Source organism: Aquarana catesbeiana, linkage group LG02 (genome assembly GCF_042186555.1).
Source record: "Aquarana catesbeiana isolate 2022-GZ linkage group LG02, ASM4218655v1, whole genome shotgun sequence".
In the NCBI taxonomy this organism is placed as follows: Eukaryota; Metazoa; Chordata; class Amphibia; order Anura; family Ranidae; genus Aquarana; species Aquarana catesbeiana.
In genome coordinates this window covers 382485841-382513255 of record NC_133325.1, presented here as the reverse complement: position 1 = coordinate 382513255, position 27415 = coordinate 382485841, and the positions used below count along the sequence as shown (strand labels likewise).

At 42.4% G+C, this 27415-nt stretch overlaps 1 protein-coding gene and 1 long non-coding RNA gene across 2 annotated transcripts in view; one reads left to right on the top strand and one right to left on the bottom strand.

The window, feature by feature from the left end:
• LOC141128082 (uncharacterized) overlaps positions 1-27415 on the top strand; it is a 178950-nt gene that overhangs the window by 54905 nt on the left and 96630 nt on the right. The gene's annotated exons all lie outside the window — the stretch shown is intronic.
• Positions 17294-27415, bottom strand: part of VPS53 (VPS53 subunit of GARP complex) — a 270995-nt gene continuing 260873 nt past the window's right edge. The window contains exon 22 of the mRNA XM_073615146.1: positions 17294-21980. Within this exon, the coding sequence (XP_073471247.1) occupies positions 21813-21980 (168 nt within the window). The 3' untranslated portion in view covers positions 17294-21812. The remainder of the gene's footprint in view (positions 21981-27415) is intronic.

Genomic DNA, 27415 nt, shown 5'->3' with positions numbered 1-27415 from the left:
AGCTCTCAGTTGTCAGTGGAAATCTCCAGGGGTCTCCCTGTGTTGGAACTGGAGGTTGTCCAGGACCGCTATGGTACTACTCTGGGGGAACAAGGGGGACTGCACCACACAGTAAGAGTGTGTGGGTGCAGACCACACGCCTGGTATGTGACCAGATTGGTGAGCAATTTATTCACCCTGTTAAAGCTGGGTGTGATGGTAGTGTCACCAGAACAAACTGGTCAGAATAGTGTATTGCACCCCGCCTTGTATGACGAAGCATCGTCCCAATGTGAAATAAGTAAACCTGTGCTTGTACAATGTGATGCGTATAGAGATGACAAATGTACAGTATTGGGTAATGAGTTCCGGGTTCCTTTGGTGCCTCTTGGAACAGGTGATGCAGCGATGCAGAATGCCTGTCAGGGAAGCACCACGGACTGGGAAGCATGATGCAAGGAAGCAGTCGCAACACTAAACAAAGTGACCATGAGTTACAAAGCTATGATGTGTAACAAAGATTTGGACATAACACCTACTTTGCCCAACAGAGGGATTGCAGGGCCTGCAGCGGCTCTCTGATGCTGTGGCAGAAGGGATAAATGTGAGACATACATCTGACAGCGCTCCAGTTGAGCACCAGGCTGTAAAGACAGTTACCACCAGTGAGGTGGCGGTCGCTGTAAATGTTTCTACCTTTCCAGCTTCAGCCCCTCCACGTACTTAAGGAAAAGTCCCTACAAAGGTCTTGTATATAGAGGTGGATCACATTAAGATGACTAATGTATTGCTGAAAATGCTTGAAGTCCAAAAAGCACATTTGTTGTATACTTGGGTGTCTCCACCATGGTCGGACAAGGTGGTACTGCGTAGTACCAGTAGGTGGAGCCAAGTAGTACAAGCTATGCTTGTGATGTCAATCACGAGAGAAACTGGTTGGTACCATATTTATTAGCAGTGTGGCAAATGGTCTCAAGGTTCTTTGAGAGGGTGCTTCCAGTTACCGGTTTGGATGGAAGGCGCTCAGGAGAACGTTTGAAAACCTCACAGGTATCTCCGCCTGATGTGGTGACTAAGAAAACTCCTGCTGGTGCGGTCCAAGGTGCGACTGAGCAGTGGTCAGTAGAGGGCATGGACACTGCCTCACCCACTAGACCTCACATGAAGGAAGGGCCCGAAATAGACGTGGCATTAGCAGAGATTTTTCCTGCCATTCGCAAACAGTACAAATTAAGGTACCCAGAGAAGCTGTGGGGGGAAGCACTGATGGTACTGGAAGTGACGACATCAGAATTTGTGAACTGTTGCTGGTTGGTACTGCTAACAAGGGTTTAATTGCCGTGGGTGACCTCAGAAAAGTTGTTAAACCAAAAAAACCTGTTGTGATGGGAAAAACTGGTATCGGTGAGGGAAAAGGTGGTTCCCCATCAGGCAAAGTATTAGGAGCAGGTTTCCTATATCAAGAAAGTGAGGGTATCAGGGAAGGCAGAGTTCCCCCGAGAAAGGCAAATAAGCCTAGGAACCCCAGAACCCCAGATGTACAGGCCCCATCTGAAGTTTGCCAATGAACATCTAAATGATTCAGAGAAGAATTGGGAGAAAGTGCTGTGGTCAGATGAGACCAAAATTGAGCTCTTTGGCATTAACTCGACTTGCTGTGTTTGGAGGAATTAAAATTCTGACTATGACCCTAAGAACACCATTCCTACAGTCAAGCATGGAGGTGGAAACATTCTGCTTTGGGATTGTTACTCTGCTAAAGGTACAGGCTGACTTTGCCGCATTGAGGGGCCAAGAAGAAGCACATTAGGGTCATGGAGTGGCCTAGTCAGTCTCCAGACTTAATTCTATAGAAAATGTATAGAGGGGGCTGAAACTTTGAGTTGCCAGGTGACAGCCAAGAAATCTTAAGGATTTTGAGAAGATCTGTAAAGAAGAGTGGACCAAAACCCCTCCTGAGATGTGTGCAAACCTGGTAACCAACTACAAGAAGTGTCTTACCTCTGTGCTTGCCAACAAGGGTTTCTGCACCAAGCACTAAGTCATGTTCTGCTTGGGGATCAAATACTTATCTTACCCACTGGACTGCAACTCAATTTAGATTAATTTGTATCGTGTTTTTTTTCTTCTGGATTTTTGGTTGATATCTGTCTTCATCATTTAAAAGTAGTGGTGGAGGTGGGGAAAAAGACTGCGCTAAATTAGAACATAAGTTGCTAACACTCAAACATACAAAGTTCAAAGTGTATAATATAATAATAGTGTAGCGCTACTAAAAAGTGAAAATAAATCACCAAAAATAGAAAATAAATAACACATCTAAAAAGAAACCAAAAAACAATATAAATTGACTATGCTGAATATAACCCAGTGGGGGTGTGAGAAAGAATGTCCACAGAAAATCTTAAATGGTAAATCTATAAAATGCTTTTATTTAATTTTTACCTGTTCCTGTGATCACTTTTATTGATTGGTGTTTACCATCTGAATTTTTATTCTTAATAAACTTCATTGGTTTTTGACCTGCACCATTGGAGTCCTTCTCCTTCCTTCTGCTTTACATGATCATTCCCTGGAGCCCTCACGGAACATTGTTGAAGATGGCTATTCAACAGGGGAGTACTTGGAGCCTTCACGGTCCAGGAGCTGAGGATACCACTATGAACGGGTTCTTCCATCTGTGTCCAGTATCTGAGCGACATCTGATGAATACAACAACATCTGATATACATAATATAAGATTTCAAGCCTGTCTGATCCCTCTGTCGTATGGCATTTGGGGTCCATCACAGCCTGTAAGAGTACCCATTTATAACTTGAGTTCCGTTGTTGTTGACTACAGACAAGCCTTACACTGATTATCTCACGATTGGGATTACTCTCACCAGAGGAATATACCATTTAAGATTTTCTGTGGACATTCTTTCTCACACCCCCACTGGGTTATATTCAGCATAGCCAATTTATATTGTTTTTTGGTTTCTTTTTAGATGTGTTATTTATTTTCTATTTTTTGTGATTTATTTTCACTTTTTAGTAGCGCTACACTATTATTTCATCATTTAAAATACACCTATGATAAAAATTATAGACCCTTTATTTTTTTGGAAGTGGGCAAACTTACAAAATCTGCAGGGGATCAAATAATTATTTCCCCCACTGTACATGTGAATGAACAAGCTATAGGGACTGTCATTCTTATCCTTCTCTAACTACTGTTTTGTTTACTACTAAAATACAGGAACTGAAGTTACTGACATTTGCATGCAGAAAGTTTGGAGTTTTAGTGATAACCTTTATTGGCTAACTTAAAGCGGAACTTCATCTGTTTTTAACAGGTACCTACTCCCCCACTTCCAGTTAAATTGCTGCAGCAATCTGAATAGAAGTCCCCCCCCCCCTACTTCCTCTGTAACCTTTTGGAACACATCACAGGGCCCAGAAATCGGTGGGACCAATCAGATGGCACAGCATGGCTTGCACATGCGCAGTGAGCAGCCGGCTGTGAAGCCGCAAAGCAGTCACAGCCAGCTACTCACACTTAGTATGCCAGCGCTGGTGGCCGAAGCTGGGTGAAGAAACCAGTCGGGTGAGGACAGCACTGGATCCTGGGACAGGTGAGTATCTATTTATTAAAAGTGAAGTGAAGCACCTCTAAAAGTTAATAAAGACCCATGTATGAAAAATCTAGCTCACTGGTTGTCATGTTAACCCTCTGGTTTCAGTGTTTTTTGAGTCACTGACTGGGGTCAAGTATGCATATCAGGAGTTTTGACCTCACTTTCCACCAACTTGGGTCTGGATCATCAACTTAGAAAGTATTAAGAGGTCTTCTGTTAGTAGACTGCTGAATGCCTTAACTGTTTACTTGGTGACAGGTCACCTTTAAGAATGCAACCTAGTTTATTCTGCTACATTTCTGTAAAACTTCTACTTCATTTTGTTACCATCGCAGGAAGACTGCAAATATTTGTGTCCAGCATATGGCCATGGTGTGAATGGGAATATTGTGCTGGGAGGCTATTCGTGGAACCCACATAAACTCAGGAAGGTGGAAAAAAGACATGAGCAGGGAACAACTCCCATTACATAAAAAAAAAAGAAATCAAAACAGCAGACACAGGAATAAAAAGTCAAACAGTGATTTGGGTTAGTCATGAGGACGAAGGAGCTAAGAAAATAAGGAATCAGACGCTCCCTGAAAGCAACTTATAAGGAGACAAAATTACAAACGCTGAACTTTTCCGCTGCATTTTCCATATTTTATGCTTGCTAATCAAATAGCTGGACCTGCAGGTTAAAAACACAGCCTGGTGGCAGGGTGTGCAAGCTAGCTATAGACAGATAAAAGCAGACATATTTTGAATGCATTAAGAAAACTGACCTGTCATGATGTCTTTGGAACGTCAACTTGAGTTGTATCAACAAACCGTAAAAAGAGAAAAACAATTAGACGCATTAGGGAGACTGGGCTCTCCCACCTGTGAAAAAGGTCACAGTTTTCAAAGTCACCCGGGCTTGCTGCGAGCACGTGTCTATTTTTCCTGAAAATGTTAACATAGTGATGTTTCATATGAACACCTTGTATAGAGTATATTCTATTCATGTGGTTTAAAACATACTACATGCCTTTATTGCTAGATAACTCAAGGGAGATACTGTAATCTATATAACAGTAAAGGAAAAGAATAACTATATGGCCTAGATAGCAATACAGCTACATAAAGAAAGAAAAGGTACACAGCCAGTGTAAAGCTCAGCGCTAAAACCTAAAGACTTTAGAGTAGTGTATACAGCACATAAATATTTCTGATTAGTTATGAAAAATCAGTCCAAGTGATAAATAGAAATCAATCCTAATAAGAGTCTTTGAGGGTCAAGTAAGTTACAAAGTCTCTGGTATTTAACTGCTACTGGTGGCAAGGCTGCTTCGGGCACAGGCTGGGGACCTGGAGACTGTACAAACAAAAGGGCAGGGAAAAGAGAGAGAAGCACCAAGCCATTTCTAGTGCAGTATCGTTTTAATAACAAATAGCAAAAGGTTTAAAACAAATAAAATGCACTCACATGGTGCTCAATAGGTAAAAGCATGTCAGATGAAGCAGTGGAAGAAGCCAAGGAAGCCCTGGATGACAGCAGTGAGCGCCATGTGTCAGCGGGAGCTGAAGCCTCGAAAATCTAATTTCTAATTTCCAGCACAGTGGTAGGCGGTACCAAGGTTTGACCGCTCTGGAACATCTCCAAGGGGAAAGACTCTGCCGGCGTGGACCCGAGTCTCCTTGAGGCTTCAGCTCCTGCTGACACATGGCAAGAGCTGCTTGCTGTCATCCAAGGCTTCCTTGGCTTCTTCCACTGCTTCACCTGACATGCCTTTACCTATTGAGCACCATGTGAGTGCATTTTATTTGTTTTAAACCTTTTGCTATTTGTTATTAAAACGATACTGCACTAGAAATGGCTTGGCGCTTCTCTCTTTTTTCCCTGCCCTTTTGTTAAATAGCTATTTAGACATGCAGATTTACTGAAGTCATCTCTGTTTAAGCAGAACTTAAGTTCCCAGATTTGTCACAGATCTACTTTAGGGTTTCAGGATTGTTGTTTAGTGCTTTTTTTCTCTGCATTGTAAATACTTGCCGAGTGTGATGCTCTTCAAACTAGCATTCACAAGCTTAGATTAAAGAGATCCTTTTCATTTCCTAGCATCTAAATACACTAATTTGTCAAAAGTATTGGCACGCTTACACGCACATGAACTTTAATGGCATCCCAGTCTTAGTCCGTTGGGTTCAATATTGAGTTGGCCTACCGTTTGCAGCTATACACAACCTCATCTCTTCTGGGAAGGCTGCCCACAAGGTTTAATAGTGTGTCTATGGGAATGTTTGACCATTCTTCCAGAAGAGCATTTGTGAGGTCAGGCACTGATGTTGGACGAGAAGGCCTGGCTCACAGTCTCTGCTCTAATTCATCCCAAAGGTGTTTTATCGAGTTTAAGTCAGAACTCTGTGCAGGCCAGTCAAGGTCCTCCACCCCAAATTCACTCAGTCATGTCTTTATGGACCTTGCTTTGTGCACTGGTGTGCAGTAATGTTGGAACAGGAAGGGGCTATCCACAAACTGTTCTCACAAAGTTGGGAGCATGACATTTTCCAAAAATATCTTGATATGCTGACGCCTTAAGAGTTCCCTTAACTGGAACTAAGTGGCCAAGCCCAACCCCTGAAAAGCAACCCCACAATCCCCCCTTCACCAAATAATTTGGACCAGTACACGAAGCAAGGTCCATAAAGACATGGATGAGCGAGTTTGGGGTGGAGGAACTTGACTGGCCTGCACAGAGCACTGACCTCAACCCGATAGAACACCTTTGGAATGAATTAGAGTGGGGACTGCAAGCCAGGCCTTCTTGTCCAACATCAGTGCCTGACCTCACAAATGTACTTCTGGAAGAATGGTCAAACATTCCCATAGACACACTCCTAAAACTTGTGGACAGCCTTCCCAGAAGAGTTGAAGCTGTTATAGCTGCAGAGGGCAGGCCAACTTAATATTGAACCCTACGGACTAAGACTGGGATGCCATTAAAGTTCATGTGCGTGTAAAGGCAGGTGACCCAATACTTTTGACAATATAGAGTATATCAGAACCTTCATAACCTAATCCATCAGACATTGTGTAAAATGTGCAGTTTAAGAAAATTAAGATCGGCCAAAGATGGAGCAATTTTGCTCAATTCCCCCATCAACACAGTCAGTATTGATGGGGGAATCTCTCCCGCGGAGCCATTGTATTCTATCGGCAGGGTGGCGCGGTAAGCTATCTTGCTGGGAGAACACAGTGATTATTGCGAATGGCTATAACAGCTGTTAGCAATAATCACATGTAAAATCCGACAGGCTGTTTGTATCCAAGTTGATCAATCGATTTTGGGTACATTCAGCCTGCCCATACATGGTTCGAATCTCGGCTGGTCCCTGCTGAACCGACCAAGATTCAAACCATCTATGGCCAGGTTAAACAGCCATTAATATCAGATATATGTCAAATGTCAGCAACCAAACTCTCCCGTATGTGTTGTGACATATGCAAAGAGGAGCAACACATGGTCATCACAGAAAGTTGGGGTGTCATTGACATCTTGGCTATAGCTTGCTGTACAAGAGGCAAGCTGGAGGCACCCAATGGAGAACAACAAAGTGATGTGAACCATGCAAGTTTGTAAAGAGATCTTTCACCAGAAAATATTTCTAGCCAGACAGGCCATGCGTGCGTGGTTGGACAATGTCTAATGTTTAGTGGTTTATATGGTGTAAATTACTTCTTGGCTGTGTCAAAAGTCTTCTGTCAGGACTACTATATACATGTAAGGACAAGGTTTCTACTGTCCCATCTCTCTGTTTGTGACATAAAAAAAAGCCCCATCTGTCACCTCCACTCCTAAAATAAACAAAAAATCTAGAACATCTCTGCAGACTGAGAACAGAAAGATTCCATCTGAGAAGCATGAGACGCTCCCCTGCCCTTCCCAACTATATTATTATCATCTCTTATTTTTAAGGCTTCAATGTACCACACAGTAATCTCTAATATGAAGTACCTCAGACATTCTTTGTTACAATTGAGACATAACTAATGGCCTTGCCTGTTAGAATCAAAGCAGTTTCCACACAATATTTTGTCTATAGAATATGTGGCACACCTGAAACTTTCAAAAATGCTGCAATAGATATACATGTTAACTTACAAAAGACCTGATCACTCCGCAAACCACAAAGCCATCACCCCATCGCTGAATGGATGGGACATCATTGGAGGGTAATGCTTATATTCACAACTATCCTGTTCTTTTAGGTGATGTAGTGAACACATGAACAGTAGAGTTTGCTCATTTAATTCACCTGCCCAGTGCCTAATTGTCCAATAAAAGCATTAAACTAGGTTTGCATTTTTTGGCAACCCAATTCCTAGTGCTATTAGTTTTATGCTGCAACAGCCATCCAGTACAAACGCAGACTCGCTGTCACCATACAAGCTACAATGAATGGGGAGTTTTGAGTTCTAAAACACTTAGGTCAGCCATAGGCGGTTCAAATCCTGCTGAATGTGGCTGAGATTCAAACCATGTATGGGCAACTTGGGTACAACCAGCCTGCCAGATTTTACAACATGTGGTTCCAGGAAAAAAATGTGCTCCATTCTTGGCTAGCCTTAGTCTTTTTATTTACATGTTTGATTATTAAAGTTCTTACAGGACTTGTCCAAATTTTGCGCTATTTTAATTCTTCTAATATTCTACTTCTTGCATCAGGAAACCTTCTCTTTTAACGGATACCTAAATGCAAGAATAAGAAATGTAATATACTTCAGATTAGATAGCCATTTTCATTTTTCAGGCTAAGAACATTTTTAGCAAGCTATGAAAAATACACTTGTAATACAGATGAACAAAGGAAGATACTGTATGTTTGATGTCCAATATGGGTGAAAACCATGGCTCCCTCCATAGACACTGTGGAGTGAACATGCACAGCCACCCAGGGATAGAAAGTGTGTTATTCACAGGATTATTAGATAAAAATAAAGTAAAAAAAAATGTATTAATTACACATCATAATTAAAATCCTAATTTGCCAAGAATTACAATTGGTTATCTCTTAAACCTAATTATTATTTGAACAGCATATTCCAATTTATTTACATAAGTTAGGCACTTCACAATTAGACAGGACTTATACCCATAAGTATTTTTGCTTTGACCAATTTACTTAAGCCAAGCTTTTGTCCTCTTAGTTCTGTAAAAGTGTCATGTACAATGTAGTCTCATAGCAGATCAGGCAGGTAACTGTTTGAATTTAGCGTCCTTTTTAACCACTTGACTTCTAGAAGGTTTTACCCCCTTTATGATCAGAGCATTTTTTGCTATTCGGCAGTGCTACGCTTTAACTGGTAATTGTGCGGTCATGTAACACCGTATGCAGTAAAAGTTATAGGGTCTACAAATTATGGTATACACAGTATCTCACACAAGTGAGTACACCCCTCACATTTTTGTAAATATTTTATTCTATCTTTTCATGTGACAACACTGAAGAAATGACACTTTGCTACAATGTAAAGTAGTGAGTGTACAGCTTGTATAACTTTGCTGTCCCCTCAAAATAACTCAACACACAACCATTAATGTCTAAACCGCTGGCAACAAAAGTGAGTACACCCCTAAGTGAAAATGTCCAAATTGGGTCCAATAAGCTATTTCCCCTCCCTGGTGTCATGTGACTCATTAGTGTTAAAAGGTCTCAGGTGTGAATGGAAGCAGGTATGTTAGATATGGTGTTATCGTTCTCACTCTCTCATACTTTTCACCGGAAGTTCAATATGGCACCTTATGGCAAAGAACTCTCTGAGGATCTTAAAGAAAGAATTATTGCACTACATAAAGATGGCCTAGGCTATAAGAAGATTGCCAAGACCCTGAAACTGAGCTGCGCCAAGACCATACAGCGGTTTAACAGGACAGGTTGCACTCAGAACAGGCCTCGCCATGGTCAACCAAAGAAGTAAAGTGCACATGCTCATATCCGGAGGTTGTCTCTGGGAAATAGATGTATGAGTTCTGACAGCATTGCTGCAGAGGTTGGGGTTGGGTGCCAGCCTGTCAATGCTAAGACCATACACCACACACTGCATCAAATTTGTCTGCATGGCTGTTGTCCCAGAAGGACAAAGATGATGAACAAGAAAAACCCACAAACAGTTTGCTGAAGACAAGCACACTAAGGACATGGATTACTGGAACCATGTCCTGTGGTCTGTTGAGACCAAGATAAATGTATTTGGTTCAGATGGTGTCAAGCATTTGTGGCGGCAACCAGGTGAGGTGTACAGAGACAAGTTTGTCCTGCCTTCAGTCAAGCATGGTGGTGGAAGTGTCATGGTCTGGGGATGCATGAGCGCTGCCAGCACCAAGGAGCTACAGTTCATTAAGAGAACCAAGAATGCCAACATGTCCTGTGACATACTGAAGCAGAGCACGATCCCCCTCCTTGCGGAGACTGGGCCGCAGGACAGTATTCCAACATGATAATGATCCCAAACACACCTCCAAAACGACCACGGCCTTGCTAATGAAGCTGAGGGTAAAGGTGATGGACTGATCAAGCATGTCTCCAGACCTAAACCCTATTGAGCATCTGTGGGGCATCCTCAAATGGAAGGTGGAGGAGCGCAAGGTCTCTAACATCCACCAGCTCCGTGATGTCATCATGGAGGAGTGGAAGAGGACTCCAGTGGCAACCTGTGAAGCTCTGGTGAACTCCATGCCCAAGAGGGTTAAGGCAGTGCTGGAAAATAATGGTGGTCATACAAAATATTGACACTTTGGGCCCAATTTGGACATTTTCACTTAGGGGTGTACTCACTTTTGTTGCCAGCGGTTTAGACATGAATGTCTGTGTGTTAAGTTATTTTGAGGGGACAGCAAATTTACACTTTTTTTTACAAGCTGTACACTCACTACTTTACATTGTAGCAAAGTGTCATATCTTAAGTGTTGTCACATGAAAATATATAATAAAATATTTACAAAAATGTGAGGGGTGTACTCACTTGTGTGAGATACTGTATACTGAAATTTTTTTTTTTTTTTTTATACTAGTGATAATGGTGATCAGTGACTTATAGTGGGACTGTGATAACGCGGCAGGCAATTTAACACTAATTGACGCTGGGTGGGAACTGACTGACATCACCAGTGACACTAATACAGTGATCAGTGCTATGATATATGCTATGTGCCTAACAATGTGTAATATGTGCTGCTTTTACTAATCGATGTGGCTGATTTTTCTCCCTTTGCAGGGAGGAAAGAAAACAGCCACATTGCTGCTACGTGTACAGACCCCTGTATTGTTAGTAAACATGGGACTCAGCACTGTGGTTCACTAAGCCGATCAGCAGGTCCCAGCCATAAATCATTGCCGGGACCTGCTGACCAACTTGTGTCACAGCACAGATGGGGCAGCACCCGTGCGCCCCCCTACCCAGAAATGCCGGATTGTGTACACACGTGATCCGGCGCAGAGTGGCAGCCCCATTGCCATATATGTGCATGGGGTGGTACACAAGTGGTAATAAGAAAGTATAACCCAGAAAGGTACAGATACCTTCTGCTCTAGTAAAAAAAAAAACTTATAGCCACCCTGTACTTTAGTGGGTGACTAAATTTATCTTTCCTGGGTGGTAACTAACCTGGGACAATTGTTAGCTGCTCATTGGGGTTCTCCCTTTTGTTTAAGCTATTAAGTCTGGAAGCCTGGTTGCTACTGGAGACCTTACCCCAACCCTCTCTCCCTGTAAACCAGAGCGATAAAACTTCAAAATCCTAAAGTGACTGATGCCCTTCCTTGTCATGTAACCCTCCCCACTGTGGCCATGGTATCACCCTGAGTTAAATGCTAGCCTTCTCCATACTGGAGGCGAGCCCACTCTTTCTCTCCCATAAAGGAGGGGTGCAACAAACTCTACTGTGCTAAGATTTAAACCTAGTACACACAATAAAAAATATATCGGACAAATAATCACCTGCTTTTTTTTTGCATACTAGTCTCATATCAAAAAACAATACTAAAAGGTATACTAAAGCTACAAAATTTCTTGTTCAACAGAATACAACTTAAGAAGTGATGTAACGTATTTTATAGTATGTATTTTCATTTCCGAAAATGCGTGGTCTTGGTCACACAATTGTTTTCGTACAAATACCATACGAATTACACAAAATTCTTTTCTTTCTGTTTTCGTACAAGAAACATGCTTGTCTCTTCGGATAACTGTTGCATGAACTGTCATGATTGGCTCTTGAAAGTTGTGTACTAATGATCAGATTATTGGACGATCACTCTGAAAGTGGGATTTTTCGCCCGATCTTCTCATCGTGTGTACTAGGCATTAGTGTCTACATAATAAAAATCCATGCAATTTGTTGTCCAGTTTTAACTAGCTACAATAATTTATACGGAAAAGAATTGATCAATTCTAATGCTCTCCTGGGGGTAATTAAGGCAGGATGTCCCTTAAGAACCATAAAAAGTTTGGTCTTACCAGAAGACATGTTGATCTGATCTATACTATCACTTTCTATCAAGCTTTCTCTAGTAAAAATCCAAACACATTTATAGGACATTCAGATGATCAATAAATTCACACCATGATAATACTTGGTGCAAAAGTTTTCCTACAGCAAGAGCTGCAGAAAAGAAACTAAATACAGCCGTTGTAGAATGTAGGCTCCAGTTGTTATTATTGAGGGCACCCTGGAGTACTGCCAAACAAAATACTGAAGTTTGATCTCTACAGAATGGGAACTAAATGTAATGACAAATCAGTATATTTTCTTGTAATAACATTGTTGCATTATGCATATAATTCGCAGTTCTGTCCTTTAAAATGTTAAACTAGAACATTAATAAACTGGTCTTTAAGGCACTGTTGCATGCATAGTGACTCTTTAAAAGCTGTTGGGAAGAAGCCATTGTCTTGTTACAGACTGAACTAACCTTGTAGCTGTTGTAGCGCAGATTAGCAAACCCTTAAACAGTCAAGAGTGGATAGAATGATTGCAGAGTTGAGGGTGTTGGTTGACCTAGCTATCCGTGACAAGTTCATGTCAGGTGTAATTAACTTAGAATATAGTATACGTTGCAAAGATTTTGTCATTAAAGTGTTACTAAACCCAGGACCCTGCATTCACTATATCTGGTCTCCCACAGTACACAGAACATGGAAATACAATAATTTTAGTAAATATAAACTGATAAATACCTTTTCTCATCAGCAGTTATAGCAGTCTTGTGATCTCTATTAGCATCTGGTTAAAGCTTGTAGGAAGAGTTTTCATAATGCACTGGCTGTTCTATCAGGATGAAGGACCCCTGACCCTCTGTCTGGATAGTGCCGATTGGCCCTGTGCTGATCACATACATTCTTCCAAGAAAAATAAACAACTCTCTAGCAATAAACAGCAAACTGAGCATGTGCAGACTGACTCCACTAACTGTTTTATCTGGACATGTTTTGGAGACAATGCAAGAAGAGGAGGATTAAACAGTCTTTTTACACAATGCGGATGATTAACTCCTTAGGTTCCACAGTGAGTATAACAAGCATGCTTTATTGCATATACACACTGATTTTACTGTTGTGGGTTTAGTAACACTTTAAATGGCACATGGGATAAAAATATGGGAGCTGTCATTGTTTTACATTTTTACCCTTCTTCATTATTTCGGTTATTCACTACTCCAGCAATGGCAACTTCCAGATCAGGATTTCTACAGGATCCCTTTAAAGTAATTAAAGTAAAGGAACTCCACGCCAAATTTTAAATAAAAAACCAGCATGGGTTCCCCTCCAAGAGCATACCAGTCCCTTCGGTCTGGTATGGATTTTAAGGGGCACCCCTACGCTGAAAAAACGGCGTGGGGGTCCCCGCCAAATCCATACCAGACCCTTATCCGAGCACGCAGGCCCGGCCGGTCAGAAAAAAGGGGTGGGGACGAGCGAGCGTCCCCCCCTTCCTGAACCATACCAGGCCGCATGCCCTCAACATGGGGGGGTGGGTGCTTTGGGGCAGGGGGGCGCCCTGCGGCACCCCACCCAAAAGCTCCTTGTCCCCATGTTGAGGACAAGGGCCTCTTCCCGACAGCCCTGGCCGTTGGTTGTCGGGGTCTGCGGGCGGGGGCTTACCGGAATCCGGGAGCCCCCTTTAAAAAGGGGGCCCCCAGATCCCAGCCCCCCACCCTATGTGAATGAGTATGGGGTACATCGTACCCCTACACATTCACCTGGGGGAAAAAAGTGTCAATAAAAAAAAACACTACACAGGTTTTTAAAGTAATTTATTAGGCAGCTCAGGGGGGCTCTCTTCTCTTCTGACTTCTCCGCTCTCTCCGGCTTCTTCTCTGCGCTCTCCGGCCTCTCCTGCCAGGCTCCTCCGCTATCTTCTGTTCTTTTGCCGGCTCTTTTGCTAGCTCTTGCCCGGTCTTTTCCGTTGTCTTCTTCCCTGTTCTCTTCTTCCCAGGGTATGATGGGACTGTGATGTCATAAGGGGCGGGGTCACCAGATGACATCACCCGATGACCCCGCCCCATGCCTATATAAGTCATTGCACACCGCGCACATGGCATTACAGCGGGAGAGAGCGTCGAGTCAACATTGGAAGAAGAGAAGAGGGAAGAAGACAACGGAAAAGACCAGGCAAGAGCTAGCAAAAGAGCGGGCAAAAGAACAGAAGATAGAGGAGGAGCCTGGCAGAAAACACCGGACAGTGGGGGAAGAGGCCGGAGAGCGCGGAGAAGAGGCCGGAGAGAGTGGAGAAGTTGAAAGAGACCCCCGGAGCTGCCTAATAAATTACTTTAAAAACCTGTGTAGTGTGTTTTTTTATTGACACTTTTTTCCCCAGGTGAATGGGTAGGGGTACAATGTACCTCATACTCATAGGGTGGGGGGCCGGAATCTGGGGGACCCCTTATTAAAGGGGGCGCCCAGATTCCGATAAGCCCCCCGCCGCAGACCCCGACAACCAACGGCCAGGGTTGTCGGGAAGAGGCCCTTGTCCTCATCAACATCGGGACAAGGTGCTTTGGGGTGGGGGGCACAGGGCCCCTCCTGCCCCAAAGCACCAACCCCCCATGTTGAGGGCATGTGGCATGGTATGATCCAGGAGGGGGGGGGGGCGCTCGCTTGTCCCGCCTTTCCTGACCTGCCGGGCTGCGTGCTCAGATAAGGGTCTGGTATGGATCTTGGGGGGACCCCCACGGCATTTTTTTTGGTGTTAGGGGGTTCCCCTTAAGATCCATACCAGACCGAAGGGTCTGGTATAGTCTTGGTGGGGGAACCTCACGCAAATTAAAAAAAAAATTTTCCCCGGGTTCCCTCCTCAAGATTCTCAGCACACAAGTCACACCGCAAGTTGGATCCTCCTGATCCGACTTCTGGTACGACCTCTATTCAAATCAATGGGCTCCCATAGGGAACCATTGGTTTTGAATAGAGACAGAAACGCCAGACGAGGCTTAACACAGCGTTAAGCCTTGTTAAATCGCGTTTAATGTTTTTACAGCTGCAGGTGTGCTGGTGTTTGTTAAAGTGTTACTAAACCCAAAGTAAAATCAGTCTGTCAATGCAGTAAAGCATGCTTGTTATACTCTGTGGAACCTAAGGGGTTAATATTCTGCATTGTGTAAAAAGGCGGTTTGATTCTGTCTTCTCTGATCCTCCTCTTTTTCCACTGTCCCCAATCCATCTGCTGATAGTACAGAGCCTTGGGGGCACTCTGCACATGCTCAGTTTGGTGTGTATTGCTAGAGAGTTTTTTTTTGGGGGGTGCATGTGATCAGCACAGGGCCAATCAGCACTGTCCAGACAGAGGGTCAGGTGTCATGCAGCCTCATAGGACAGTCAGAGGAGAGTGAAAACTCCTCATACAAGCTTTAACCAGTGCTCGGACAGACACTGATAGAGGTCACAAGTAAGAATGCAGCATGTCTGCACTTCTACACAGTGCAATGTGCTATGGTGCATAGAGTAGACTGAAGTATTGTTTTGTGACACTTCAATAAAGTTAAAAAAAAGAAAAAGTAAACTGCGCAATGTGTTATAACCATTGCGTCGCCTATACATAACATGAGCTGTTGTAAACAGGCTGTAAATGTGCTATAGACTACATTGTCTTATTTTAAAGCTAACCGTATGAGTTAATATGAAGCACATTATTTTAATGGTAATTAATAAAGCCTTTGTAATGAATATTTATCCCTGAGAGATTTCTTTTTTGTATTTTTTGTTTTGTTTAAGGAACTAACACCAATTTAGAGACAGGAAAATATACAAATGCTCCCTTATATTGGTTTTAAGTATTTTTTTTCCCTTTAGGCCCCTTTCACAGTGCTTTGCAGCAAAATCATGGTAAAAACGCATATGCATTTTTACCGCAATTTTTCTGTGTTTTAGATGCGTGTCCCCTGCATTTTTTGGGCCGCCTGCACCTGTGAAAAATGGGCAAGTGTCTCAAAATTGCACTAAAAATGCAAATCGCGGGTGCGTTTTTACTGCGATTTCGATTAATTTGAATGGGAAGCTGCGTTTTTGGTGCAGTTTTCAAAACCGCACCAAAGATGCAGTAAGCAGGACTTTTCAAAACGCACTGCAGCTCAGTGGAGTGAAAAGTCCCATAGGATTTAAAGGGAAACATTTTTCCTGTATTTTTCTTGCAAGGTGAAAACGCAGGAAAAATGTATCTGTGTAATAGGGCCCTTATAGTGAACCTGTAGCCAGGCTATGTACAATTGGGTATTTCCATATTCTTAGGCAGTAAATAACCCATATTCAAAACAAATTCTGTAGCTAGAGACACTGTGGAGCAATTCAACCTCAAAATCTACAGCAGAAACACTGAAGTCCCTCTCCCAACACCACAGCGCACCTTCCTTTCCTCCCATGGGAGTGCCTCAGCAGCATTCCAGTCTCTAATTCAAACACGACGCAGGTGACCTGGGAGAAGGGGGTGGGTTGTCTGAGAGAACTCAAGCCACTTCAGTGCTTCTGACGTTAAACTCAATGATGATTTCCCCCAGAGTACCTAAGGCTGGGTTCATATGATTGCGAATTGGATGCAGGTTCTCCACATTCAATTCGCAATAGCAGGAGATTTTGATCGGCTCTCTATGGAGCCGGCTCACATGTCTCCGCTGGGGCTAGGGTTGCCACCTCATTCCTTTAAACCCAAACACATATTAATTACACAGGTTGGTTTAAGGTGGTTATTAAACTCACTTGGTGCCTTATCTGCATTAAACTAGCCTCAGAACCTGTGTAATTCATATTGGTTTAAAGGGATGAGGTGGCAACTCTAGCTGGGGCTCCAGAGCGAATTTGCACAAGAGTCCTGTGCGTCTTTTGGTCCGTTTGTTGTCCGAATTCAGCCACAAATTCGGACTGAAACGTTGAACGGGGACACACCGGACCCCTGCTGTGAGTCACATCCGAAGATAGTGTGAACCCAGCCTAAAGCTGTAGAGGTCAGTAAAGGTTTGGATTAACGTTATTTTTTTTTTTTTGTTTGTTTGAATATTCAGGTATTTGCATATTTCTAAGCCTTGGCACAGGGTTTTACTTTAACAAGCACCTTCAGAGCAAAGCCGCCCCAATGTATTTGAAAATGCCAGTGGAAACCCATATAAAAAGACCCTATGAAAGCTGCACAACTAGGAGTATGATTCAGACAGCACATCATCAAAAAGTAATCACCACTCTGGAATAAAATTCAATAGGTTTTATTAGGCAAATAACTGAACATTGTCTGCAATTCCACATTAATCCTTCCACTAGCTCTGCAAAATAAAATGTACATCTAAGGCATCCATTTACAGGTTTGCAGCAGCTAGAAAACATGGTGTACCATTGTAGTGCTTGTGGAGCAGTGGCACACTTATGTACAAAGAAATGAATATAGCACACAGCCAAGAGAGTTTACATTATTCAATAAAACAGACAGGGCCAAACCTAATACAATCCATTAAATAGAGGTATTAAATTACTTTTTAATAGAAGAAAAGTGAACTGATAATAGTTGCATGCCTCACACACCAGATTTAAGACCATAACCACGTGTAAAAAGGGCATCTTTAGATTTTTCACAGACTTCTAAAACTGGACCTATAAGTCTGCATGAATAAACCACTGATCTATTGCAATATGCTGTAACATTTTCAATTTAAAAAACGTACTTTTTATTGTTATAAAGTTGTTTTGGAGCTAAGGTCTACTGAATGAGCCCTGGGTCTGACTCCCAGATTCTACCTGGGAGAGGCCATCCTGGAGCATTAATCTACTTCAGTCTCCAGATTTCTCAGTTAAGTCCCGTTTTGCTTTCTCTTTACCAATACAAAATGCCACCAAAAAAAGTCTACATCTTGGTAGCAGCAAAGATATAATCCTTCTCAGATTATCACCGAAGGCCCTCTAAACAAAATGGAAAGACCTTTTTAGCCCATCTGAGGATGGTATTTTGCTTATGAATGGAATCTGGAGGGCCAAGTCATTCTTTGGGAGGCTCTATCTGAAGTCATGGCTTTACTGCCCCCTCTGGATTGATAATCTCCCCCAGTGTGAGGTGTTCTTACTCTTCCTGTTGTATTCCCAATATTACAAGACAAACTAAATGCATGGAGATGGAGAGAGAGAACCTTCTCTACTGCACACAGCATGAATATAAGGCCTGTGAACTTGCTTAAGAATCCTTGGGCGAATTAGCTCTGCAGCATCAACTGAAAACTGAAATATCAATTTTCACTGACCCAATGCTTTGAACATGAAAACACACCGTTATGATGTGCAGTTTAGGCCCCTTTCACATTGAGGAGATTCTAAACTGCCAGTAAAAACATTTGAGTGCTTTTGAAGACCCTTTCAGGTGCTTTTTTAGAGCTTTTCATTAATTTCAATGGAGAGGGGTGTTTTTTCACCGCCCTGCCAGCCCACTGCCCCAGTATGAAAGCAATCATTGATTTTAATGGAAATAGGTTTTCGTGAGCTTTTCAGGTGCTTTTTTTTAGCGTGAAAGCGCCTGAAAAGCAACTCAGTGTGAAAGGGGTCTTATGAGCAAAATCTAGAAGGATTCGTTTTAGCTATGGTAATAAATGGGATTATTGTGCAAAAATGTATCCCACATTTCTGCATAATAATCCCTAAATAAATACAGCCCTTTTATGTTCCTCTTAAATAAATGTATTCATAGTTACCCAAAAAAGTAATGCAAAAGTATGCACCCTATTTTACCCATGTAGGAAACCATCTATTCAGGAGTTTATGATTAATTAATTGCAACAGGCAAACTCAATCTAGTGTAAAGAGCAATCATTATCTAGTGTAAGTCCCAGCACCCGGATTTCACATTACAGATTACTGTATTTGCATATTGCTTTTTTTCCTTATTAATGCAGGTACACACTATAAGCTCAGCCCCAGCGGGCTGAACAAGAAAAACATTGACAGGTCACTGTACTAACACAAGCCATGTTAGTACAGCAATCTCCCGGCTAAGCTGTAGTGTTCTGACAGGACTGCCCCCTCCCGCCAGGACATGAGCACTGATTGGATGCCGGTTGGCTGCTGGTTTTCCAGCATGCCCATTCGACAGAAGCCGGACGTTTGGCTGAAATCTGTCAGACAGGCTGCTGTACACACTGGCCAAATGACGGCTGGTTTCCGTTGAACCAGCCAAAACCATTGGATATTCGGCACATGTGTACCAGCCTTTAGATTGATAGACTATTTTCTATAAATTGAACAACAAATCTTTAGTGAATATTCTGTTACAATACTACTACTTCTTGGTGGTGTGCCAGTTAAAATAGAACTGTAAAACTAACAAGTCAAGCAACATTGGTAATAACACATAAAAAGGATATAGCAACGTATGATGTAACTGTATATTACATATGCTACTAGCAATGGAGAAGACAAAGCTTGGTTTGAAAAAGTGGCATTTTAAACTTTCATTTGGAGTGTCACATACTTCATATTCTCCTTGTTGGCCATGCATGCTTTTAATCAAGATGTCAACATATTTGAGAACTGCTTGGAATAATATGGTTGTGCACGGTTTAGTGATATTAGAGTTAATATATGTTTGGAAACATGTTTGCATGTTACTTTTTTTCAAAAACAGCACTTTGATGAAATACATTGAAATTGTACAATTTGATTTATGGCTGCTGCAGCTGATGAATCATTGTGATGAGGAAGGGGTAATTCAGAGATGTTAAAATTAACAGGTTGATGATCTGTCTGGTCATTGTGAACTTTTATCTGGTCATCCATGGAAGGTTCTTTTCTATATGATCATAAGCGATCGCTCATTCATCAAAAATGTACATATACTATTCAAAGTATTCCATGCAGTGACAATCCCTGAACAGTAGAAGTTCAAGTTGTATAGCAGCATAGTGTTGCACCAAAATTGTCTCCCCTGAATTAACTGAGACTAGTACCCATAAAATCTCCATAGGTCATGCACTGTTAAAGGAGAAGTACAGCCAAAGCTTGTTTGACTGTACTTCCCCTGTGGATCACAGGAGTGCAGTTCGCTCTGCACTCCTGTGACCCATTTTCAGCAGACAGCAGGCAGCTGAGTTCACAGAGCCGGTCCAGGCTTGGGCAAGATCGGGACAATAAAGTCAGGATCCGCCCACAACCCTGGACCGACACCCGGCCAGCTGCTCCCGCCCCCTCCACAGCCTAGTGCTCCAGTATGCGTGGGGGGCAGTGCAGAGAGCGGTAACTGACAGTCACCAGCTCTCTCCTCACAAGGCTTTGAGAACCAAGCGATCAGCGGTCTTTGATCGTTAAGTTCTTAGTCTTAAAGCCGGCGGGGAACTGATGCTGCTTCCACCTAGGTAAGTGTGATTTTGAAAAAACAAAACAAACCCAAACGTCTCTTTTAATTATATCCCGGAAATTGTTGTATAATTGCACTGGAACAGTCTGCTTTGTGTATAGCTACCTCGATAAGCATACACACGATAAGAATATCGAACGAATGACCGTCTGATTTTTTTTTTTTGCATACTAGTCCCATATTGAAAACCATATACTAAAGTGAATAAACTTCTCGTACTACAGAATACAACTTCGGAAGTGATGTAATGTATTTTATATTGTAATATATTCTTTTATTTCCGAGCATGTGCGGTCTTGGTCACACAATTCTTTTTCATACAAATATCACACTAATTACACAAAAAAACGTTGGTTCTGTAATCATATGGGAACATTTTTTATGTTAGTCCCTTCAGGTATTTTCACATGAACTGTGGTGACCAGCTCTTGAAAGCTGTGTACTAATGAACAGATGATTGGAGGATCGCTCTGAAAATAGTATTTTTCCTCTGATTTTCTTATCGTGTGTTCTAGGCATAACAAGGCACCATAATCTCATAAATCTAACACTATCATATGTCTCAGGAGTTTGTACTACAATATAAAACAAGGAAGGGGATGGTGGGAGAGGGGAGGATGCATATTGCCAGTACACACACACACAATATCTGTGTCTAATCTTATAGGTTCATGGCTGCAAAGAGACAAAATATGATTATGCACGTTAAGTATCTAGCTTTCATCTAACTTCATCAATTAACTAAGAGCTATTTAAGTTTAAACAGGCCGGCCAAGATTCTTTCTGAACAATCCACCCAATGTATTGGTCTAAGCAAAGCTCCATTATTTGTACAGCATAAACCTGTTAACACTTAATGAAACTTGCTGGCATTGAGCGGAATCAGGTGTCAAGGCTGTCACATTGTTTTCATGTAACAGCTGGATGTAGAACGGAAAGCAATACCACTTTAACATAAGTTGCTAGAACCTGCTATGCTTGCAATGTGTTTCAGTGGTTAGACACAGCAGGAACAGAAGTGTCTCCCTAAATAGACTGGACGCAAAGCTATGTACTTGCATACAAGCCTTGGGCAAAACCAAACCGAAAAAGCAGGAGGAACAATCCTGCATGACCGCATACTCCCTCGCAGTGTTTTTACCGTGCTTGAGGGAAAGACTGATCTAGATATGTTCTGTCTAGACAGAGACAAAGTCATACTGTTTAGTCAGTTCCAATCGGCATTCTTTGGCTCAAATCCTACTCCAGTGACACTTAAAATGATCAATTAGAAGGGATGTGACAGCATAATAGGGTGGCTGTCAGAGTGTTTACAGCAGATTTGCTAGCAATACAGCTAAACCGGCCACTGTGGAGTCCACAGGTCACGGTGCTTGGTTTAAAGCCGCTTCTTGATGAGTTTTTCCAGTTTTCGGATGCGTGACGACTCTTGCTCAGGCGTCGGAGTCTGCAGACCGACAGAACTGTTTTCAGAACCAGAAGGAGGTGTTGGAAGTCGCTGTCGAAACAGCTCAAGCATTGCACTTTGTTCACTTCTTTTCAGGCCCTAAACAAGAAATGAAAAAAGAAATGTCATCAAACAAATGTAAAAAACAGAACAGCATGTAACATGTATTAAACTGTTTCACATGCTTTAGTATGTCAGAAATTGTAACCCGCTAAATATTAATTTTGAAAACATCTGTAATTTCGAAGTATAATTCAATAGTTTTCAGGCTTATTATTATTTTACAGGGTTTATATAGCGCCAACAGTTTGCACAGCGCTTTACAACATGGGGCAGACAGTACACTTACAAAACACAGGAGGGATCATAAGCCCTGCTCATTAGAGCTTACAATCTAGAAGGGAGGGTCAAGTGGAAACGAAAGGTAATAACTGTGGGGGATGAGCTGATGGAGAAAATGAAAATACAGTTAGGGGTGGGTAGGATAGGCTGCTCTGAAGAGAAGGGTTTTCAGGGATCGTCTAAAAGCTAATAGAGTAGGAGATAATTGGACAGATTGGGGTAAGGAGTTCCATAGGATTGGAGAGGCTCTGTAAAAGTCCTCAAGGCAAGCATGGCAGGAGGTGATGAGGAGCTAGAAAGCAGGGGGTCTTAAGAGGAACAAATAGAAAGATTAGGTTTGTATTTTGAGACTAGGCTAGTGATGTAGCTGGGGGCTAAATTGTGGATGGCTTTGTAAGTTGTTAGTATTTTGAATTTAATTTGCTGGATGAGCGGAAGCCAGTGGAGGGATTGACAGAGGAGTAGCAGGCACAGAGAGAATGGCAAGGTGGATGAGTCTGGCATTAATGATACATTGAAGGGGGGGGGGTAGACTATGTAGAACAGTGGTCATCAACCCTGTCCTCAGGGCCCACTAACAGGCCAGGTTTTATGTATTACCTTGGGGAGATGCGGACTAGAATATTGCAATCACTGAGGAGCAAATTATATCACCTGTGAAGTATTTCAGTTATCTTGCAAACCTGGCCTGTTAGTGGGCCCTGAGGACAGGGTTGTAGAGGATGTTAAATAATATATCTGCACATAGACTTTACCTAAGCAAAATGTGTCAATAATATATCTCCCATTGTTGCAGAATTGACCTGAGAGGCTTGAGGTTAAGGCCCCTTTCACATGAGGCGGACTCCGTTTCTACGGAGCCCGCCTCGGTCCGCCGGCTCAGCGGGAGATCTGTCCGTTGATCTCCGCTGAGCTGGCGGATGACAGGTCCCTCTCTGCTCACTGAGCGGGGAGGGGCTTGTCAGGCGCCGCTGCCGCCTATGGAGGGATCGGACGAAAACGGACAGCGTGTCCGTTTTCGTCAGATCTCACCCGATCCGATAGCGACGGATCTGGACGTAGAGCCATCCGTCTGCTTTTAGCGGATCGGACGGGGTCGGATGTCAGCGGACATGTCTCCGCTGACATCCGACGCTCCATAGGCTAACATGGATCGCCCGTTCAGGTCCGCCGTCAAAACTGACAGGGGGACCTGAACGGTCCGATCGTGTGAAAGGGGCCTAAAGTGTATGTAAACCTTATCTGCTCCTTTTTGGTCTGGTAAATAAAACATTGAGGTCCCATTCACACTTCAATGTTCCGTTACAGTACGTTAATGCAAATGTGTCAACATGCATTCTGGCATGCATTAACATGTGTTGCGTTAAGGCAGTCCATTCATTATAAATGGGCTGCCAATGCACCACAACCAATAAAAAAATGTGTGTTGTATACTTTCTGGTGCACTGTGGGCGTTGGGCTCTACTGCACAGTATGTTGGGGTGCCATTCACAATAAACTGTGGTAGCGTGTTTTAAAGCATGGGTTGCCACAACTTTTAATTCTGAATGGGATGCAGCTGCTGATCAGTGTATTCTGGTACAGCTGCAGGTGCTACTGTCAGAGTACAATGTCCCAGTGGGGGGAGGGGATTCCTTCATACACCTCCTTTGTGTGGAAGGAAGAATCTGTTAAGATGGGCATAGATGGATCAAAATTGGATCGGGTTCAGCAGGCGCCAGTCAAATCCCAATTCACGTGTGCCCTAAGGTTGCCACCTCATCCCTTTAAACCCAAACACATAAATTACACAGGTCCTGAGGCTAAGTTAATGCAGATAAGGCACCAAGTGAGTTTAATTACCACCTCAATCAGCCACAGAACCCCTGTAATCAATATGTGTTCTGTTTTAAAGGGATGAGGTGGCAACCCTAGTGTGCCCATGTCTTTTTGATAGATGTCAATTGAACAGGCTTGTTGGGGAATTTTTCTCAATCAGCCAGCTGCAGGCAATGATCAGTGTATTCTGACAGCAGAGAGTCCCACTGTAAGGGTCCAATGTCCTGGCCAAGATGATTCCTCTCCTCAGCCCAATGACTGATTGAAAAAAAAAAAAAAAGTCATCCATGACCAGGTTCCACCAAAACCATTTTTGTTACTGGCGAGTATAAGTACCAATACTTTCTGTCAAGTACTCACCGATACCGAGTACCGATACCTTTCCGTGCGATTTGAGCCCATACAAAATAAATGGGCCGAAATCACACTGCAAAGAAACGCATGTGATTTGAACAGGAATGTGGTGTGATTCTTATCCGAATTGCATGCGGTTTTCCCTACCACTCCTGTGTGAACCCAGGCTGAATCACTGTGACAAGCCTGGGCTCACACATGCAATTCAGACAGGAATTACATTGCATTCCTATTCAAATCGCATGCTTTTTTTTGCAGTGTGATTTGAGCCCATTAATTTTGTATGGGCTCAATTGCACCGCAAAGGTATCGGTTTTGGGTATCAGAGCAATTTTACAAGTACTCGTGAAAATACTCAGCATCGGCGCAACCCTATTTTTTCATTCAGTATGGCCTCTTAGTCTTGCTATTTCAGTTCATAAAAAAGCATGTGGTGTCAAAATATTGCACTACATCATTAGTCTGGACATTGACACACACTGAAGAAACAAGTCTAATGCCGCGTACACACAATAGGATTTTCCGGCAACAAAATCCTTGATTTATTTCCGACGGATGTTGGCTCAAACTTGTCTTGCATACACACGGTCACACAAATGTTGTCAGAAATTCTGAACGTCAAACACGCGATGGCGTAAAACACGTACAACGAGCCGAGAAAAACAAAGTTCAATAGCCAGTGCGGCTCTTCTGCTTGATTCCGAGTGTGTATGGACTATTGTGCGTCGGAATTGTGTACACACGATTGGAATTTCTGACAACGGATTTTGTTTTCGGAAAATTTGAGATCCAGATCTCAACTTTTGTTTGTCGGAAATTCCGACGGAAAAAGTCTGATGCAGCCTACACACGGTCGGAATTTCCGACAACAAGCTCACATCGAACATTCCTTTTCGGAAAATTCTATTGTGTTTACGGGGCATAAGACTGAGTTCACACTGCCGATGGATGCGGCTCACAGCAGGGGTCCGGTGAGTCCCTGTTCTCTGTTTCAGAGCCAAGCCACTCCGCAACCGCCTCGAAGATATGTGGACCAGCTCCATAGAGCGCCGGTCCTAACCTCCTGTCATGCAAATTCGATGCCGGCAAAACCAGTGTGAACCCAGCCTAACTGGTACATTTTTGCAGGTCCCAATACTAACGAAAACCATTCTACGTATACAGTAAATGTTGTTCAGCTGACCATGAATATACACGAGTGAACAGAGATGTAAAAAAAATAGACTAAATAAATTAAGAAGACAGATATACTTTTATATTACTTTGTAGTTCGCTTAAAGCAAACGTTTTTCTATTTTACGGTGTATGTATAAAATAGAAAATGTTGCAATCAAAGGATTGCTTCCTTTTTAAGCTTACATAATTTCCTAAAGCTCTTCATTGTAAAGGCTTCTTATTAAATGTAAAATCTACACAGGATGCTTTATTAAAGCAAGCTGTACTTCATGCACACATGTAAAAAGCGATCAATGTATGCACTCTTTATGGCCTCATAATATGTTTAAAGTAATTCTACATTTGACTTTGAAGCCCAGTGCTGACCAGCAGAAAATGTACACTATATAAAGCAATCTAGAAATTCAGAGAAACAAGCAGATGTTCTAAAAAGCAGGTTTCCTACAACAGTGCCGAGAGCCCATCAGGGAAACATCTGAAAGCAGACTTCCACTAATTACTTGCAGTCTACGGAGGACATTATTTCCTGTGTTCATTTCCATCATGGCACTGATCATGAACATAGCATATTTGCTTTAATAGCAGCAGTAGCATTAAATGGTGATCAGAAGTTCTCTCCTGTATGGCCAAAATCTGGACATACCACTCACTGTAAAGTAGCCGATTATTTTATGATCTCATTTTGAAAAATAGTGTATAGTACCCATTAGACATAATCGTGTATCTGCCAAAAATGCTGCTCATGTACAGATGCATGATAACAGCTAGCAGTGTGGATTGTAGAGCCCTGGGCATCCAGCAAAGTGCACCATTTACTTTGAGCTCTGGGGTTCTGTATTATAATATGGTAACTGTGTAATCCCGACTTTTCTGTCCTCCTCACCTTCCCATTGGCCAATAAGGATGCCCATCACACTCACTCATACTCTCTGTAGGAGACTTCACAAGGTGGCTATACTATCAACCCCACATTTATCTAAAGCCAGAATGGTCACAGATGCACTTTAGAGAAAACCTGTACGGATTACCACTAACTATATTCGGAGAATTCTAGTGCCTGATTGTCATGCAAATTAAAATGCTTCAATTCTTTCTAGAAATGGCAGCCTACATACTTTACAGGTGAAATCCCAAATAAGGATGCTGATTTTTCAGGGTATATATATGCTATGGATAGAAAAACAAACACTACAGTAAATGGAAGGAAAGGGAATCGTGATTACATCTATTAAATCTTCTGTCCTTGTTGTTTTAACTTTGGATAGTAAAACATTTTTTTTCTGCCAGTAAATACCTTATACAGCCCACTTCATGTTTCTTGTCTGGTAAAAAGCCTAGGCTTATGACATCATACACAGCTCTCTCTCTTACTCTCATGAGAGTTTGCCAGGAAGGGAGGGAGGCTGAGTCATAAGTGGGCCATTGAGAGCTGCAGAGTTGGAGGTGTGCCTCTGTGTAAATCCAGGAAGTGAACAGGCAGCAGTTTCAGCTGCCCACAGTGAAAATGGATGCAGCCAGACTCAGTGGAGGGAGATTTCTGCAGCATATATATATTTTTTTTTTAATCCAAACTTTTTTTATTGGCAAGGAGAAAAAAAATTCCTGTACATTGCAGAGGTAAAAAGTATGCATGCCAACCAATAACGTGAGGATTGTACATAAGGTAGATAACAAGGTACAGAGCATCACATTGTATGCAAAACATACACAAGGCTTTATAAAGGAAAAAGGAGATTTTTCTTAAAATTATTATTCTGCAGCATATTTGGCAAGTACAGAATCACAGTATATATAAAATAATATGTAAAGTGGTTGGAGGGAAGCTTCAGAATGGCAAAGATGTT